This window comes from Salminus brasiliensis, chromosome 17, assembly GCF_030463535.1.
Source record: "Salminus brasiliensis chromosome 17, fSalBra1.hap2, whole genome shotgun sequence".
NCBI lineage: Eukaryota > Metazoa > Chordata > Actinopteri > Characiformes > Bryconidae > Salminus > Salminus brasiliensis.
Window position 1 is genome coordinate 26,297,891 of NC_132894.1, and position 20,350 is coordinate 26,318,240.

The 20,350-nt window shown below is 39.0% G+C and overlaps 2 protein-coding genes and 2 non-coding genes across 9 annotated transcripts in view; all 4 read right to left on the reverse strand.

Annotated features, from left to right (window-relative positions):
* Positions 1 to 4,438, reverse strand: part of plekha7b (pleckstrin homology domain containing, family A member 7b) — a 134,166-nt gene extending 129,728 nt beyond the window's left edge. For 4 of the 6 annotated variants that reach the window (XM_072661013.1, XM_072661016.1, XM_072661014.1 and 1 more), the window contains exons 1-3: positions 4,316 to 4,437; positions 4,149 to 4,225; positions 3,898 to 3,955 (exon numbers count right to left, since the gene is read on the reverse strand). In XM_072661013.1, coding sequence (XP_072517114.1) covers positions 3,898 to 3,955; positions 4,149 to 4,225; positions 4,316 to 4,398 — 218 coding nt within the window. In that variant the 5' untranslated portion in view covers positions 4,399 to 4,437. Of the gene's footprint in view, positions 1 to 3,897; positions 3,956 to 4,148; positions 4,226 to 4,315 lie in introns of all 6 variants that reach the window. The other 2 variants (XM_072661010.1, XM_072661011.1) reach the window with 1 other exon arrangement.
* Positions 4,439 to 16,135: 11,697 nt separating this feature from the next.
* Positions 16,136 to 16,263, reverse strand: LOC140538632 (small nucleolar RNA SNORA19). The gene has a single exon (XR_011977793.1). It is a non-coding gene; the product is annotated as a small nucleolar RNA SNORA19 (small nucleolar RNA).
* A 782-nt stretch (positions 16,264 to 17,045) lies between these two features.
* Positions 17,046 to 19,679, reverse strand: rps13 (ribosomal protein S13). The gene is made up of 6 exons (XM_072660747.1): positions 19,618 to 19,679; positions 18,919 to 18,967; positions 18,754 to 18,832; positions 17,844 to 18,013; positions 17,463 to 17,563; positions 17,046 to 17,118 (listed from the first exon to the last, which is right to left on the reverse strand). The coding sequence occupies exons 1-6, from the start codon at positions 19,638 to 19,640 to the stop codon at positions 17,085 to 17,087; spliced, it is 456 nt and encodes a 151-aa protein (XP_072516848.1). The 5' UTR covers positions 19,641 to 19,679; the 3' UTR covers positions 17,046 to 17,084.
* LOC140538631 (small nucleolar RNA SNORA19) lies at positions 17,207 to 17,334 on the reverse strand. Its single transcript, XR_011977792.1, has one exon. It is a non-coding gene; the product is annotated as a small nucleolar RNA SNORA19 (small nucleolar RNA).
* Positions 19,680 to 20,350: the final 671 nt, after the last annotated feature.

Sequence of the window (20,350 nt, forward strand, 5' to 3'; positions counted from 1 at the left end):
ATGCAGAAAGTAGGGAATTCCCCTAAAACAATTCAAACTTAATCACCTCAGTACAACAAAGAGTCTAAGTTTAAAGATGGATTACATTTTAATTTTTTTATGTTTTGGTTTATATAACAGCAGTGTAGTGATATGTATGACATATCAACAATCTGATCTCAAACAATCTTCTTGTTTTGTTTATGTCATCATCCATCAAAATTTACAGACTTTTCCCTGCCTCTAAAACACATTCTGTTTTTCTTATTACATCACCATAAACCCTATACCAGCAGGCAGGGAAAAATAATGTAATAAACAATCATGTTCACCTCACCCTCCCACCACCCCCATCTATCATCAAGCGAAAATAAGCACAGTAAGCTCAGAGACCCTCCTTACCGCTGTGGGGTACATGAGGGAAATGCATTCTGATTCCAGATTCACAAAGACTTGCATGGAGCGTAAAAAACATTCCAAAAGCTGGGTTGAGGCTGTTGGGTCATTCCGCAGTGCTGGGTAGTTCTTGGGTAGTTATTATGTAGCCCAGTGGCTGATATACTGACAAAAACAAGCCAGACAATGGGTTGTAATAATTATCAGCGTTAATTAATAGCTCCTAAGGAGTTTTTTCCATGCATCAGTGCAACAACAGAATGACAGAAAATGTTTACTGCTTTACTGCTGGCTGGTTGCAGTATGATGTACAGCTCCGCCCATCCCTATAGGTTTCAATTACAAAACAGCTCATTTTCCATCTCCAGTGTCTAATTCCAACAGTTAGTTTTCCCTGTACTAATATTGGCACAGGGAACCAGACAGCAGAGGCGCTAGACCTGTGATTGCTTCCCTCGTGTGCTGTCTGGCAGGGGGACATGTCCGCTCCTTGTAGTCTCTCCACTGGCATTCCACAAGGCTCGGTGCTTGGTCCTCTTCCTTTCTCGCTCTACACTAGCTCTCTTGGTAAAGTTATATCCTCCCATGGACTCTCTTATCACTATTATGCCGACGACACTCAACTCATCCTTTCTTTCCCACCCTCTGACACACAGGTTTCTACCCGTATCTCAGCATGTCTCACAGATGTCTCTTGCTTTTTGCTCTTGCCTTGAGAACTCACTGGTCATTCCATCTACACAAGCTTGAATGTCATGGATGATCAGTTATCATTCTCAAGTCATGTTGCAAATCGACTCTGCCATGCCGATTTCTCCTGTACAACACCCAGAGAATTCGACCCTTCCACTCTAGAGAGGCCACCCAGGTGCTTGATCAGTTTTTTGTCACTTCAAGACTTGACTACTGCAACTCTCTTCTGGCTGGTCTCCCTCTGCGCACCATCAGGCCCCTGCAACTTATCCAAAATGCAGCGGCACGGGTCATGTTCAACGTTTCTAAATTCAGCCATGTCACTTCGCTGCTGCGTTCTCTTCACTGGCTTCCTAAAGCTGCCTGCATCAAATTAAAAAACCTGATGCTGGCCTACAAGGCCAAGAATGAACCACCCCTCCGTACTTATTGCCAATGGTCAAGAGCCGATCTGCACCAAGAGCCCTTCGAGCTTCAAGTGCGGCTTGGCTTGACCGACCATCCCTTAAGATCCATGAAGATCCATGGTATCTTTGAATTTTTAGTTTATTTAAACTAGCTAAGGTTATTCTTGAGTAAATAGCGAAGCACTTTTGTAAGTCGCTCTGGATAAGAGTGTCTGCTAAATGCCTTAAATGTAAATGTAAATGTTTTAAAATATATATTGTGTTTTACACTTAGGAATGAACTGACAGACTGCCAGGCTGGACCTGCATTGTACGGGTCTACCAAAAGAGTTGGTACTGCGTAGACTCCAGTAGCACATGGTTACTAGTAGCTGAAATTTTTCAGTTTACAGCTAAATATATAAAGTAGGTATTAATTGTTACCTGTGTAGCACTGTAGATTGTGTCATTGTATTTTAGTTGGCCTTAAAACTACTGAGTGTCAAGTGGTTTGTAGCTTGTCTAAATGTTTTTTCACTTCTGTTTACAGGTTGGAACAAACATTCCGGGATATCTGCAACCATGAAGAAAGATTTGATTTTATTCACAGCTTGTCATTACTGAGCAGCTCTTTTATGAGAAATCATGTAAGTAATATGTTGTCCAAAAGGAAATTAATAAATAATGTTCATTAAACAAAGAACCCCCCCAAAATAATTAAAACCAACTCAAGTGACCATATAATAAATATTTCCAACATATGTTTTATGTTGGATTATTATGTTGAATTTATTTATATAACTCAGCAATGCTGGGCAAGTTCAACCCTGTGCATATTCTGTTACATAGCAACCCAGTGCTGGGTTGTGGAAATGACCCCAATAACCCAGCTGTGGATTACTGTGTAGTAACAGTGAATAAAGTTGTCACTGTGTCACTTTCACCACCTAAAGTAGCAACCTTCACTCAGAAATATGAGAAGTATTTGCCTTAAAGACCCAACAGTCACTGCAACTGCCAGGCCAGTTTTTGGTGCTGCAGTGACAACCCCTTGAACAAAGACAATAGCACTACGATTTGAATTGTACTTCTCAATGCCCGGGTTCCTTGCCAGAATTATCTCAGTGCCCCTCATTTACAACACACAAAAACAAATTCCTGACTATTTTGTTCTCTCTACAGTTTCAAAAGTATCCATCATTGGTTATTAGCCCTCCATTGACCTTCTTAGACCTTGTTAGCAAACTCAGAGGAAAGTCCAGTTCACTGCTTCAGTGCTTTTAAAAAACTCATATTTGAAATACCTGAAATGCCATAGTCCCAATATCCACATAAGAGCTGCTGTGTTTTGTCTTGCATTCTCTACTTTTAGTATTAGTGAGTTCACAGTTAGCTGACTAGTACCATATAAGCTTCCTTAGCACTAGTTAATGCACTTGGCACTGTACTTCAATAAGCTCCGAATGTTCGTACATACCTGCTCATTCAATATTTTTTTCAAAATCAAGGGTATTATCGGGGTGTTGTCCCTTGTTCTGTTGCAGTAACAGCTTCTATTCTTGGAACATTCTCTCTCGTTGGAAGATTTTGTGAGGATTTCTTTTCATTCAGCCTAATTAGCATTAGTATAATCAGGCACTGATCTTGGATGGGTTTTTTTGGATCACAAACCAGGGGGGGTCGATCACAACACTTCAAACTACCCCTAAGTCATTGTATTGCATGAAGCTCAATCACTTTACAGAATACAATTCCAGTGCTCCACTACAAAGCACGAAGGGGCTGTAAACCCCCTGTCCCTTGCCCACGCATGGCACTGGGCATGGGCATACACTACACCAGAGCACCCAGATTCCTGTGTTAATCGTCTGTGTACCTTATACACGTGGCCGCACTTTCAAGTGCCACACTCAACCTATCAATCAAAAAGTGTGTGTGTGGACACGTTGTTAAACACACGAGGGGAAAATATTCCTACTACTGCCTTTAGATTTTATATAGCATAGTAATCTGCCTCATCATGTCTGCAAGTGCTTTAACACCACGTGCTGTGAGACTCATAATGCATAATGCTGCACCAACAGCAATCTAGGTCCAACCACCACATTATTAGTACCAGTGCCAGAGCAGCATCCAAGCTATGATTAGCATCTTGACCAGGTTCCAACACCAAGTCAATAGTGCTTCAGTGAGGATAGCAGGATCCCTAAACACTTCCAACTCCTGCAGTTAAGCGGATATCGCTGATACCCCCTCTGTCCCAATTTAGGACGCTTTAAAACATGCAAATATCCAGCCTATGGTCATCAATCAAGGCTAACTTGCAGCAGTAGCAGCAGCAGCAGCAGCACTGCCACAAAAAGAAGAGAGGGGGGTGATGCTTAAACACTTGCACCGAAGACTCCCACTTCACCACGAGAAAAGACATGGACTACTGGCTTACTTTATGAAGAAGCTGGCTCCTTCGTCGGTAAAACCCTCCTCCCATCCCCGCGGTAAATCTAAAGAGAGAGAGGCATATTTACACTACAAGCCATACAGCGGCACAAAGTTTTGGACTGAAACGAGTCTGAAGTGCCCATTATGGAGGAGGAGGAGGCGGAGGCGGATGATGCTAGACTCCCGCTCACTCCACAGTGACTGTTGTTAACGTTGACACACTACTGAAGTAGAACTGCGGCTAAAACTTCGTACCTGACCGTATCATGTGTCCCGAGTTGACAGGTTCGCCAGTGCGGGGATGGAGCCAAGTAGTGCTGCGAGTTTTATCGCTGAGGGGAAAGCAGAAAGAAAACACCTGTTAGCTGGACGAGGCGATAAAAACACAGCGGATTGAAATAGTCGGCTCTGCCGCGGCTCACTTGATGAAAAAGACCCTGCCATCCCTGCACACTCCGTAGGACCAGTGCTCAGGTAGAGTATCCCGGCCGAGCGGAGCCGCCATGATCCCGGTTTAGACTCGCCTAGCCCGGCTGTTTCATTCTTCTGCTGCGGTGCGGAGTTTCTAGGGAATCCACTAGGGCTGCACTGCTTAAAGGGGAAGAGCAAACTTGCTGGGAAAGTGCGGGACAGCTTTAGCCCACCGTTTGAGCCGACGGAAAATGGGCAGCTGGGGGTCCTGTGTATTGGTGAATGGGAGGTCACATTGACGGATACACTGCGTAAACGACATCGCCTGCTGCTGGAGGACACTCCTCATAGCTAGCGTGCTTTACGTTATTAGGGTGTAGCAGGTTAAGCTGCAGGTATGAGGTTTAGACGTGGCTGAATAACAATGAAGCCTGAAGAAGATACAAGTCTGCACTGTTTGCCTTGCGATACGCAGTGTAATTCACTGAGTAAACAGCAGAGCCCTGACACTGAAACATTCACTGCTGAAAGTCTTCAGCGTATTACACAGTGTTGTGTTTAGGCTACGGCCTGTCAGAACAGCAAGGGGTGTTGTTTGCCAACATTAATTGGTTTTAAAGTTACATATTAGGGATGTATTTGACAAAACGTATCATTCAGTGTGTTGCACAGTGCCTCAAGTCAAATAATTGTGTTAATAAAAATAAATAAAGTTACAGTATTTGAAAGTAAAAAGCTGTGCTTTACCGTGTCCTCATCTAGCTCCACTTACAAGTTAACACTATAGCAAAAAGCTAGCTAGCATGCTAGTCATCATAAAGTATGATACAATATAAATATATTCAGTATATATCTTTGGTATTGTTATGCCTTAAAAAAAAAAAAAATACTGACTGGAAAGCATGGTTAAGATTATTGGTAATTGTAGCTAGTGGTTTGTATGGTATTTTGGTATTCCCTGGTAGCCTAATAAGCTAACAGGGTGTTTTAGCACTGTAAACAAATGTCTGGAGTATTTGTTTATGGAATAATATTTTCTGATAACAGCTACTAAATCGTATTAGCTCTACTATTAATAGCTTATTAACCTGTATTATAGCTACCTTCTTTTGCGTCTTACTCTGAAGCACATATCAAATGCAGTTAGATGAGAACGAGTGGGGGAAAAAACAGCTTTTTTACATCTATGAATTGAAAGGGCCTGTATTCTATGTTCTTTACACCCATGACATGTTCTTTACACCACTGTGATAAAAAAAAAAATCAGCGTTTGAAAACACCTTATGTTGGGACACGATGTTGTGAAAATGATCATGACAGGCATAAGCTTTTTTCCTCTTCTCTTCTGTTAAGTTTTAAAAAGCCAGAGAGTCAACATACATGTACATGTCATCTTTTTGTTGTTTATTATCAAGTTTAAATCACAGATGTTCAATGTGATCTTAGTCCTTTGGACAGTCTGCAACGGTATAAATATATATATATATGTGTGTGACTTGACCCAAACATGAACACCTCAACAGACTGGGGAGTAAATGGTACAAGTGTTTACATATGACATTAAATCCATTTTCTTATTCAGCAAGCTGTCTTGTGGTTTGAGTGGCATGAATGTAAAACACTGTTCAAAATAATGAACAAACTTTTTTTTCTCTCCATATTAGTTTGAATTCTTAGCATTCCCAGCCCATAAGCACATCTCAACTGTCCACCTATCTCTCTATCTATAGTTCACTACTTATACTTGACTCGCAGAGAGGAGCATTCTGAAGAGTTTCAGTTTTCTTAATTTACCAGTCACTAGGTCTACACATAAAGCTTACCAAATCTTACTCCAGCCATACCTTACATACACCTCAGCCTCTTTTCTTAAACACAAGCCATGATCTACTAATTGAGAAAAGACATGTGTGAGATGTCTAATAAGCATAATACAAATAAATAATAAATAAGGATACATTCTTTATTATTTGTTCTGTAGCATCAAGAGTAACAAACCATTACAGATACAAACAGGAGCTTCAGTAACAGTAGGCATACACCTGAGCCTCATGACTCATGAGGTATAGACTCTCACTTTCATTCTGCTATGAAACACACACCTGGCCAAATCTCTCAGAGGGGTGAGGCAGAGTTCCAACAAAAGACGGACACCGACAAAGAGCGGGCGATTATCCTTCAGGAATGTTGGTCTATTTATAGCAGCCATCAATGCAAAACCTGGTCAACCCGCCACATATATATGAACAAAGAAATCTGCATTAGACATTTTCACATAGATGCTGTCCTGTGTTTGTCTGTGAGGATGTGTGTGTGTGTGTGTGTGTGTGTGTGTGTGTGTGTGTTTGAAACAGATACAGAAAGAGAATATGGAGATATTGAGACATTGAAAAACAACAGAAACAGACAGTGGGACAAAAGCCAGGTGTATGGATGTGTCAAATGTGTCGAGAGTGTATGAGACAAAAATAGAGCTAGAGAATATGATAAGATTGAGAGTGATAGAAAAAGACACAGCAAAGTGATAAACAGAGAGGAAAAGGGAGAGGGAGAGGAAAAGGCAAAGGAAAATACAGAGAGAGAGAGAGAGAGAGAGAGAGAGAGAAGGAAAAAAGGAGAGAGAGAAAGAATATGACAAAGGGGCACACTTTGCTGTGCCAATCTGTCAACTCCATCACCCATGACTGCCACTGGGCCGCGAGAGGACAGCGTTTCCTCAAGCATGACATTACAATAACGCTTACACTGCATCATATAAAACCTGCCCAATATTCTGATGCTGCCCATAAATTTGAACTTGGTGTGTGAGGCGGAGCTCCAATTCACAGCGTATCTCTATCAGTGCATCAGAAAGGCCGGAGAGAGCTGACAATAAAACAAAAAACACCACCCAGACCTTCATTTCCAAACACTTTATGGGCTTTTGCAATGGCTATATAAGTTTATGTTAGCCTTAAAAACACAGCGATGTAGGACTTCCAATTATACTCACTCAATTTGGTGTACTGTGCCTCATGTCAAAGTGTTATGTTATTTAAGTTCTTTATAATCTAAATATGGATAAAAATGGATAAATAACAATATTTGAAACTAAAGCTGTGCTTTACCATGTCTAGCTACACAAGCTTCACCCACAAGCTAACACTCTAGGCAAAAGCTAACATGCTTGTGATTATACAGTACAATACTGTTATAATTCGATGCAAAATATGTTTTTTAGATCCTTCAGGAACTTTTGGAGGTTCTTTTTCTTTTAACAGTATTCCAGTTAGCCTTATAGGCTAAGAACAAATTTGTTCATTTGTTAGAACAAATGTTTGAAGTATTTTGTTATAGAATATTTTTTGTCTAATAACAGCTACTAAATCTCATCTTAGTAATTCAGTTAACCTGTATTATAGCTACCTTCTTTTGTGTCCCACAAGCAAGTAGCTGACATTGCTATTCCAATGAGACACTGGTGTACAGTTAGACTAGATCTATTGAAAATAGAAGCCTTTATGGGCCTCTGCAGTGCATATACAAGTTTATTTTTGCCTTAAAAACACAGCAATGCAGCATTTCTCCAACGTCTAGACTGATAAAACACTGTGATCACTGTGTACACAGTTTGTGTTGGATTTGATAACTCCCTAGGCCAAAAAGAAATGCCTCTAAAATCCCCCCTTGGATTTGCAGCATCTTTGTTCTTGCCAGGATCAACCAGCGCGCCCCTACAGCGCATCAACATCAAACACCTCAAAGAGGATAAATATTTTATCACTGAATCCCCTTTGAGGGAGGGATCTTTTGTTGGAGCAATTCCTGTTGGTCCTGACGCACTTACAAATGATTTGAAACCAAAAGGAAGATGCATGATGCCGCACAAGCACTTGTGTCATCAAGCCAAAAATACAAAAAGGGATCTGAGACTAAAGGAATAAGTATAAGTAAAAGTAGCTGTCTGGTGCTAAATAGTTACAATTTCCTTGGCCTGATATGTTTCAATACCCTGTATTGAAGGGTTGAGATTATTGTGCTATTGCAGCAGTACGGTCCACACCATTAATACAGAGCAGCACTGTGACAGAACACACTGTGTGAAGTGAATAAGCAATTTCACTCTCAAATCTCTAGGGTGCAAATTCAAGTTCAGTCTTGAATCACTGAGGCTTGAGTCCAAGTCAGTCTTTAGACTCTGGGATGCAAATTGGAGTCATTTTGTGATACGTGTCAAAGTCAAATCTCAAGTGTCTGGGGTACAGATCTGACTTAAGTCTTGAGTTTTTTCATGCATAATAAGCTTGAGTCTCCTCAAGCAAGTGAGTTCAGTCTCTGAAGAACGAGTCATAGTCTGAGTCTAATGTTAAATGCCTGGGGTAGAGGTCTGAGTCAACTCTTGGGTCTTTTGTCTTAAGTCTCCTCATGTAAATGAGCTGAGTCTCTCAAATATGAATTATAGTCTGAGTCTAATCTTAAGCGCCTGAGGTACAGATCTGACTCGAGTATCTTCATGTGAAATGAGTCGAGTCTTGAGTCTCCTCTTGAGTCTCAAGTCAAGTCCCAAGACTCTGCCTGTGAGTCCGAGTCGAGTCTCAAATCTCTGGGGTGGAAGTCTGATCAATAGCTCTCTCCAACAGCAAACAGGAATCAGCAAAGCGGCAACAGGACCATTACTGGCAGATAGGTGAGACATGTAGGAGACTTTGGGGAGGCCTTATGAAATTAAATATATATATATATATATATATATATATATATATATATAATAAAAACAAATGAGTCAAAAGTTGAGTCATTCAGCATGCAGTTGAGTCAATGAAGTCCCTATCTCTGGTTTAAGATAAGGATTTACACAGTTCTCACAGTGCTAAGATATAAACATAGCATGATATAAACATTCATTACATTAGCTATATTAGCCTCTTAGCTCCTAGCACACTTCAGACTCCAGACATGTCTCAGCTGATGCGGTGCATTTTGGGTAAAAAGGAAAATTGTTCAAATCGTATTTTTCACTGATCTATTCCTTTAAGAAGTCTGAGATATTTTTGTCGGCACTTCCAGAAAGTCCCCTTCAAAGTGACTGACAGTGTGCTGGAGTGGTTGGAAGTGCTAGAAGTTTCTGTGGGAGTGTGCATGGTGTGAAAGATTGACAGCGGTGCGCTGGGACACGACTGCTGACAGCCAGCCAACGTTTTCTCGCTGTATTCCCAGCAGCTGGTCAGCTTCAATAAAGCAGTACACATCCCAAACTCAGGGACAGAAGCTGTGTCCAGCTAATAACACAAAACCAAATGAAGGTGGGCTTATAATTTAATTACACATCATTAACCTTTTCCCTGTACATTCTCTTGATCCTTGTTCACTGCAGACTGTATATTTGTCTGTTCAATTATCCGTCCATTTAATCACCTTTTCCTTTCATTAGTACCTTTCCTACCACTCACAGGGCATCGGTGCGCAGTCCTGCACTGCTCTGCAGTATTGGGGCTGCTGATTACTCTCTCTCTCTCTCCCTGCTGCCAGCACCTCACAATGCAGCAAGGTGACTCAATGTTACCTTTCTCTCCGAGGATAAGCTAAGGCTGGGGTGGCTACTGTGCATTTCACTCCTCAATGGATGAGCATCACTCTGCAGTGGATAACACTTTCCAGTCTTTCTAGTTGATTTCACAATTGGGGTGCAATTTGTGTCCCAGTGATATTAGTTAAAACTATCTACTGTCCTTAGTAGCATTTTACCTGGCCTGATACAGTTTAACTTGACATATAATCATTGAATAATTTCAGAAATCATATTTCATACATTTTTGCATTTGTGTGGATCCGTTGAACAGTACACACCTGTAGATAACCCACACACTCCTTAGTGTTATCTAATATAGGTAATGAAATATGTATATTTTAGTCCGTTAATATATACTCAACCCTGTTACCTAAACATGGTCAGCCTCATGAAATAATAGAACTATTCCTCAAGTGTTCATCAAGACAATACATTATTGGAATACCCTGAAGGTCATTCATTTTCACTGATATTGGCACTGATCATTAATATGGTCAGTGATACTGTTGACAGGACACTTTCAAAAAACAACCCCGTCACACTTTGGATTAAAGTAAATTCTAGGACATTTGGATGTCCTTAATGTCACTTAATGTATAGTAGCAAGCAATGTTAGCTTGCTACTATATTAAGCACATTTTGTGAATTTGCTAATTTAAGCTGTTGTCAAATGCCTTGTAACATGAGATGAGTTAACACGTTTTTAAATTGTTAAATGCAGAGAAATGCTGTTCCAGTACTGAAATCAGATTAATTGTTAAGAGTAACAATGGCTAATGGTACTCTGCCTGTGAAATCATCCATCTGTCAACATGCCTTACTTTTACCATACACTACCATCTATTAACACGCTCCTTTAATGGCTTTACAAAGTAAGTTTAATTTCCCCTTTTCGCAAATGTCCATCACCAAAGACACAGACAATGTCTGAAGCTTGTTTCTTTAGTTTTGCACTTCAGCTACAAAGCAAACGAAACCAGCAAGTAAATAAAGCTTAGCTTCTTAACATAATTTAAACTGAAAAATAACTAATCAACACAGTGATTTATCAGTCTACTCATGCTTTAGTAGAGCTCAGTAACACTGAGATAAATAACTGATCAGCACAGTGATTTATCAGTCTACTCATGCTTTAGCTGAGCTCAGTAATACTGAGATAAATAACTGATCAGCACAGTGATGTATCAGCCTACTCATGCTTTAGCTGAGCTCAGTAACACTGAGATAAATAACTGATCAGCACAGTGATTTATCAGTCTACTCATGCTTTAGCTGAGTTCATTAACACTGAGATAAATAACTGATCAGCACAGTGATTTATCAGTCTACTCATGCTTTAGCTGAGCTCAGTAACACTAGGATAAAGAACTGATCAGTACAGTGATTTATCAGTCTACTCATGCTTTAGTAGAGCTCAGTAACACTGAGATAAATAACTGATCAGCACAGTGATTTATCAATCTACTCATGCTTTAGCTGAGCTCAGTAACACTGAGATAAATAACTGATCAGCACAGTGATTTATCAGTCTACTCATGCTTTAGCTGAGCTCAGTAACACTGAGATAAATAACTGATCAGCACAGTGATTTATCAGTCTACTCATGCTTTAGCTGAGCTCAGTAACACTGAGATAAATAACTGATCAGCACAGTGATTTATCAGTCTACTCATGCTTTAGCTGAGCTCAGTAACACTGAGGGAAATAACTGATCAGCACAGTGATTTATCAGTCTACTCATGCTTTAGCTGAGCTCAGTAACACTGAGATAAATAACTGATCAGCACAGTGATTTATCAGTCTACTCATGCTTTAGTAGAGCTCAGTAACACAGATAAATAACTGATCAGCACAGTGATTTATCAGTCTACTCATGCTTTAGTAGAGCTCAGTAACACTAGAATAAATAACTGATCAGCACAGTGATTTATCAGTCTACTCATGCTTTAGCTTTAGCCTCCTCCTTAGTTTTTTTTGTAATGTAGTGGATAAATAGTCAGTGTTCTGAATAATGTCCTTTAAAAAAACACATGCACAGAAAACTCATAATTTCTGTATACATGAAATGCATTCCGAATACTTGAATTCCACTACACTGCAACCCTGTTAGGTCATTAAAACAGCACACAGAACCACTTTCTGACTGTACATTTGTCCATGTGTTTTGGTAACAGTATGTTTGTCTATTGTTTTCATAAGGGTCCCTGGTTTCATAAGACATTAATAATATTTGTATTAGGCTACTTCATATAAGCCAGTGAGACACAAAGTAAAACAAATCCAATCTACACCACCTATACAAGACTTTGGCCATAACTGCAAAAGTTCAAATGGGCACCATACTGGTGATGTGACCTTTGGCAGTACACCTTGTACTGATTACTGCCTTATTAAATGAATAGGAATAGTAATAATGTGTGCTATCTCATGATTGTCCATTGCAGCTTTTTAGCCCTTTTGAGAATGTGTGCAATTAGTCAGACATGCGCTCCGTTCTAACTGACAGCACAGCACTTATAAAACTAAAGGTTGTTAAGCATTCTGAATATGCTTAAGGTAGAATTGCTGAAAGTACTGAATACATCGTACCCCAAATGAGTATATTATTCAGCAAGTCCAGGGGCCTGGTCAAAAATAGCCTTTTCTAAAATTAATGCAATAAATTCAGAGAGCTGATGTGGTCAAATAGTATTCATGAGAAGCTGATCATTAGCATATAGCAAGCTTACGTTTAGCTGTGTGCTGTCCATGGCCAGGAGGCTGAGAAATAGCTGGGACTTGCCTTAAGCAAAGTGGGGCACATAAAAGAAAGAATGGAAAAATGCTATTACTTTTAGATGACAAAAGTGCTGAGGTCCAAAGAATTGACTGAATCTTCAATTATGAGAAAGTGATGCCCTCTTGTGGAGACACATGGCATTACACCTCAATGTCAATGTCTATTTTATAGGGCCTACTACTGCTTAAATTTGTGATTAATTACTGCATCAATCTGGCATGGCATGGAGGCAGTCAATGTTTTGCACTGCTGAGATGTTATAGATGTTCAGGTTGCTTTGATAGTGACATTTAGCTCGTCTGAAGTGCTGTGTTGGGTGTTTCTTGTCTTTCTCCTTAGAATATCAGATCTGGAGACTTGACTGGCCAATCAAGCACAGAAATACCCTGGTCATTTTGTCACAGAAGACAGGTCTTGCTGGAAAAGAAAATGGGGATTTTCCAAAAGGTTCAAAAAGCTCTAAAATCCCAAGTAGATCTTATGATGCTTTTACTTTGGACTTGATACACAGTGGACCTAAATCAGCAGATGGCATGGCATCCTAAACCATCACCGACTGCGAAAACTTCACACTAGACTTCAGACACTTCAAATTGTGCCCCTACAGACTCTAGGACCTTCATTTCCAAATGAAATGCAAAACTTAATTTCACCTGAAAAGCAAAAAGAGTTTGGACCAATGAGCAACAGTCCAGTTCTTTATTTCTCTGTCTCTGGTTCAGGAGTGGTTTAATATTAGAAATGCAGCAGTTGTAGCTCCTTTTCTGGAGACGTCTGGTGGCTCTTGATGCACTGACACCAATCTCAAGGTCTTAAATCAAATTGTCTTGACAATCTTCTCAAGGCTGTGGACATCCCTGTTTTCCCACCCTATTATGCAGTTCTAGACAACTTTCCATTTATATGCTTTGATACAGAACTCTGTGAACAGCCAACCTTTTCAGTAACGACCTGCTGTGGCTTACCCTCCTTGTGGAAGGTGTGAATGATGGTCAAGACAGCAGTCTTTCCCATGATTGTGGTTGCACTGAACTAGACAAAAAAAAAAGTGTTTATACTGTTTGAATAGTAATTTACTCCAAATGAAATGTTCTATTGATGCAGTAAAAAAATAAATAAATAAAATATGACAGTTCAGACAGTAGATTATGAGCAAAAAGAGAGATGCACTAGCACATATAGTGGAATGCCACATTTGTAATACAGGATTTTGATGTAGTAAACATTGATAAGGTTTTCTATCCATGTATTCTTTTATGTTTGTAATGTGATCAAAACCAGCACATTTACATACATCCTCCTCTTCTACAGTTACGGCTCTCCATTCATGTTAAGGTGAAAAGTTTTTTTAGTGCAAGCTGCTTGAATGAACTGAATGAGGTCCAGTACAGGGAAGTCCTATATCGTTTAAATCCTTTAAAAGTCATCAGATTCATCTTGATTATAAATGACACTTTAATATTTTGTGCATTTTATTTTAAAAGATTGACCCTCATAACATATTCATTTAAAGTGATATTGTTTTTATGTAACTGAAATTTGCATTTGCATTCAACCTCTAAGTTTACACTGATGAAAGACATCCTAACAAGGACACAGTTGGCTTACGGTTGGCTTTTACTTATGAAACACTACAAAAGGTTGTCTTTTTGGGTAAAAGCACCCTTTTAATGCATGTACAAACAACCAGACTGTGAAATAGAAGAAAAACTGTCAATATCAAGACTACAGAACATTCTAAGAAAATTAGAGCTCATATTACACACGTTATGATTAGACTACAGCACTGTGGGATTCATTAAGAGGAAATGGAAGATACATCATACCAGGCACTGCCTAGAGAGGTCTGCTAGAAAGTAGCCATTACTGCAGAAAAAAACACATCAAATGATAATAATTTAGAGATTACCAGGAAGCATCAGAGTAACCCCATTTTGTAGTCAGATCCACGGATTCACAAATTTAGGCTTTGTAAAAGCGACACAGAAGAGGTTAAACAATAAAAGATGATTGTTCTACAATGACCAAGTCAAAGTCCTGATCTTAGCCTCATTGAGAATCTGGAATCTGTGACACTATTTGAAATTACAGTTGACAAGCATCATCCAACTGGAGCAAATCTGCCAATCTGTCATTTTTAGCAGGCATATGCTTACCTTAACAGACTCATATTGCAGCCAAATGTGGTTCTACCAGGTAGTAGTCTGAAGAGGTTAAATACTTATGGAAACAGAATTTTCAGTTATGAGTTGTTGTAAGGTACTGCACCAGTCTAAATCAGAGGGGGTTGACAGATGCTGGAAAGAAGTAAATATGTATATATACACACAAACATCATAATTGGAGTATAAAAAAATAAATTTACATTTGCTACTATGGGGAGGTCAAGGTGGATTTACGTTATTGATGTAGTATGGGTATGTAGTGTGTATAATTGTTGATGTATGTTTGTTATGACTGAGTAAATAATAGGTGGCGAGGTGGGTCTGGGACCTTAGACCTCACTATTGAGATGTCCTATGCTCAATTCAGCGTCAGTTCATTTGTCATTACAAGCTGATTTACACACAAGCAAACGTATTAACTGCAGAATGAACAGATGATCTTGCTTAACTAAAACTATGAAAAGTTTTAAGGGACTCTTCTTAGATTTTATCTAATGCCACCAGTCAGGCTATCTCTACTTGTGAACGGTAATGTTAATGCAACATACAAAGACATTTTACAAAGTTGTATGTTCAACCCCATGTGCATAAATATTGCTGAAAGACTTGTAAAAAGCCTTTTTTAGTAGTTTAGTTTACTAATATACATGGTTTTGCATTAGGATGGCCAGCAAGCTCATATGTGTGTGATGGTGAGGTGTCCACATATTTGTAGCCAGAGCCTTTACTTTCCTATTATTTACCTTTGTGCAAAGCTGCATCCTTTAAGAGTATATTTCTTACATCTACTAATATTGCATCACTGTCTCTTAAAACCCCTGATCACATCTCAGTATTTGCCATAATTTGAATCTGGCAGTTGTTCTTTACATTGCGTCATTCATGATGTATGGATCAAAAGCAAATATTTTGACATTGACAATTGAAAGTTGTGTGTGTGGTTACTTCTCTAGACATCATATTCCTTGAGAAGGTCATTGTAATTTAGATATGGACTTGCTAAATATATATGCTAAAATGCTGCAAAATCGATGTATCTGATTTACCATAATGGAAATGCACCATTATGTCTATGGTTGGTTATAAATGCTTTTGAATCCATATGAAGTATTACCGCTTTTGTCCAGCATTTGCCTAAACAGTTGACATACCTTAAATGTACATCAAATATTGGTACGCAACATGATTCCTGGATCATGAAACTTTGAATTTAAGTTTTCAGTATTTTGTCAAAACTGTTTTGCCTTTATGCCACCAGTGCAGACGCTGTGGAGAAAAAATTATTTCAAATTAGATGGATAAACATCTCAACTGTCTTAACCTTATAGCAAAAACAGTACTTTGTATGAAGGGGACTGGCAGCACTGGCACAAATAGCCAAACTGCTAATTTACCTCCAGTGTTGATCTAGCACATCAGAAATATCTCAGTTCTTACAGATGAAGAATGGGACAATGAAATGTGCAACTCACACAGCTTTAGAGCACAAGTCTACTTCAGTAATAGCTTCCATAAAAGTTGGTCAAAAACAAAACAAAACAAAACAAAACCCTTTACATTTATACTTACTTTTTCCAGTTGGGGGCAAGTACTCTCCTGGTCTTGTAATAACAGGCAAGCCTGAGCTTACCTAAAATGCTGCAAAACCTAAATGTTACAGAACGTCACCCCAATATGGGTATAGAGCCAAAACTCATGTTGCATTAGACAAAAGTTTGATGTACTTATTGCATGTTGACTGTTCAGGCAAAAGCTGGATAAAAGCTCCAACACTTGTGTATATTTATTCAAAAGCATCTATCATCAATCAATCATACAAACATTGTTGTGCATCCCAATTATGCTAATCCAGATACATAACCACAATATAATAAAAAAATAAATCACTCTCTCATGTACATGAAAAGTTAACTTATGCAAACCCATCTCACAGGTGCACCATATGAGCAACTTGAATTTCTGCTACCACCAACAAAATTATCTGCCAATAGTTACTGGAAGACTGCATTTTAATCTAAACATTCATTAACAATGTACCTGTTAGGGACGTTATAAGATACAGAGAATATCCAACAGTTTAATCAAATTATTGGATTTAAATATCCTGGACATTAATATGTACTTCTGTAACATTCATGTTTTCATAATTTAGCTATACACTGTACAATGTTAGGATTATTAAAAATATATAAATATTTATAGCAGTAAAAAAAAAAAAAAAATCTCCTTAAAACAGAAGACACAAACTATTCATCAAAACATTATTTATTTTGTCCAAACGTTTGCCTTTATGCCACCAGTGTAGATGCTGTGGAGGATTCGCTGCGGAAAAAGATGGATTGAAATTAGATGGATGAAAACATCGCAATTAAAACTTAATCTTATAGCAATAGCAGTACAATAACATACAGTTTGTATGAAGGGGACTGGCAGCACTGGCACAAATAGCCAAACTGCTAATTTACCTCCAGTGTTGATCTAGCACATCAGAAATATCTCAGTTCTTATAGATGAAGAATGGGACAATGAAATGTGCAACTCACACAGCTTTAGAGCACAAGCCTACTTCAGTAATGGCTTCCATTAAAAAAACAAAAAGAAACAAAAAAAAACAAACAAAAAAAAAAAAAAAAACATGTCCACAAAACCTTTACAATTATACTTACTACTTCCAGTTGGGGGCAAGTACTCTCCTAGTCTTGTAATAACGGGCAAGCCTGTGGATTCTGCTCTCGACGAGAATCAGGCGGAACTTGGCATCCTTGTCCTGCAGAGACACATCAGTCAGGCTCCACACCAACCAAGCCAAGAACTTTATCGCAACTGCCAATTAGCATAAGGACTATTGCGCCATGTAGTTCACAAGATAACAGCCCAAAGCCTCCAAGAAATATGGAGGACCGTCTTTTGTAACCCTGAAAGCAGGGACAGCACAGAGTCACAATAACCATGCTACTTACCTCTGTAACACTTCCATAAGGGATGTCCACATTTCATGCCCATTTGGTTAAAATTGTTTATTTAAATTATTTTATATAGTTACTAACCTTTCTGTTCCTCTCCAAGTGCTTTCTTGTGGCAACAGCCTTCTTGATGAGGTGGTACAGATCCTCAGGCAGATCGGGGGCCAGGCCTTTAGACTTCAGGATCCTAAGGATCTTGTTGCCAGCGACAAAGCGCACTTGGGCCACACCATGAGAATCCCTCAAGATCACACCTAAGAGCAGAGTACATAAGGAGAACAGTAAACAAAAATAAATGACCAACTTTAAGACTTAGAATGACACTAATTTACTAGAGTAAATGCATGCATGTAGGACTGATTTCGCACATCAACTGCCTTCAACAGAGCAAACAGTAGACATTTTATTCACCCTCTGCTCTACTAGAACTTTAAACCAGTTCAAAACATCCAAGAAATGCAAAACACTCTCTGAAATGAGGAGTGTGAAGATGCTGCTCTCATCTGTGTCAAATTACTTACAGTACACCTCCACTTGCTTTTCTTGACATTATCTATAGCTCTTGATTTCATTTAAAATGATCAGAGCTGACCACCACATTGATCCACATAGCTACCAGTAAAATCTAAGGAAGTTTAATTCCACTATGTGTTAGGAGCCCCTCCTGCTGTACTCTCAAAACAAAAGCAGTCCACCCATTCAGTTGACCCGTTTTAAGAGGAGCAAAGAATCTTATTTCTTTTGGGCATTCGTTCCTAGTATTTGTGCTGAATCCAGATTGCATAATTTTGATGTGGACAAACATCTGAAAATGTTAAACATTTCTTCTGTCATTTATTCCTCTTCAATGGTTTTTAACCTTAAACATGGAATAAAGTCAGCACTTCTTGCGGTGTTGTGGTGGACAGCCTACAATCCCTCTCTAGAAATGCTTACTTCACAACATGCAGTCGCAACTTTCCAAAAACAAGAATGATATCAACTCACAACATACCAATCTGTGAGGGAGTCAGACCCTTCTTGGCCAGTTTGAAGATCTGCTCTTTAACATCATCTGATGTCAGTTTCAGCCACTAAACAGCGAGAAAAATGAGGAGTTAGAACAAGTGTAATTTGCATTGAAAAAGAGTATGGCAAATCAGGTGAGGTCTGTACTTACTGTGGGAACACTGCGCCTGTACGGGAGAGCAGACTGGGCAAGGCCCTTACTGAAATACAGAATTTAACAAGTTAAATGTATAGTACAAAAAGTCACCAGAAATCACAAAGTTACCCATAAATGTGCTCTAAAAGGAATATAGATTAACTGTTATCCCCCATCAGACAGTGAAGAACATGCAGTTAAGTAATTGTGTAGTTTTCCTACCCCACAGACAACACTAAATACTACAATACATGACAGTACTTGCTAGTTTTAAGAATATGATAAATAAAGGTTCTGAGCGATATGCAGTTTACGAAGCTACACAGTATAAAGTAATAATTGAACCCGTTAGCTGACTAACGTTAGCAACGTACCGAAGCTGGGCATCAGGACAGCACTTCTTAGCCACTTGTAGCAGAGACACAACTGTTTGCACACGGCATAAACGGACACATAAGCCACCAATCTAATGATTTTATATTATAAAAACATTCAGTTTTAGCACTATAATCCCATTAGAGGACCCCGCGCTACCCGGCGCCATAACGCTGCTAAGCTACGGCTATAATTCCCTCTAAAGCTCATTTAAGTCCTTGACTTGGATCATTGATGCAGGGCAACTGCCTGTCACTGGTGCACACGTGATTGTAATTAACTTGATTTTCACAGTTTATTACCACTTTATTACTAATTTCGTGTAAATTGAACACGTACCCGGGAGCGTGCATACGACCCATGATGGCGTTCACGGGAGCGGAGAAAGAGAGAGAGCGGATACACGAGGCCCCGGGAAAGTAGCGGGTGTAGAGGAAGTGACGTTAATTCAGGAAAATAAATAATAAGAGTCTCAACCTGAGCGATACCTTCTTCTTATATGTTCACACTGTTTAAGTCGTTAATAAAACACGTTATATTTTAATCATTATAAATGCGAAACAAATAAAATAAATAAATAAATAAATAAATATAAGCATGCTAAAACGTTCCAATGCATTATAGCTAGCTATACACACCTTTGAAACTATGAAACAGGCACGGCATTTTCTACTCAAAAATGTTACACATCAATCATTTTATACAGAAAATTGCCTCACGTTGTCAAAAAGACATTTATATATTAAATATAAATTTAAGGCAACCCCATTAAGTTTCAGAAATATGCTTTAATACTTTAAGAAAAATAGATGACTTTTATTATAAAAAAATATTCATTGTAAAAACGACGGCGACACCTTTTGTCCACTCGATACAAAGATCATTTATAACTGCCAGCTCGTTTATGAGAGCTACGTATGCTTAACTGATCTGCACATGAGAAGTATTAAGAAATCAGCGGCGCTGTGTGAAATACAAGTCTAGACTCCGAGTGTCGGTCCCTAGTGGTCACTTGTAAAACAGCATCCACTTGTGAACAGTTCTGAGGGTTTGCTAATACCTAACATTGCTT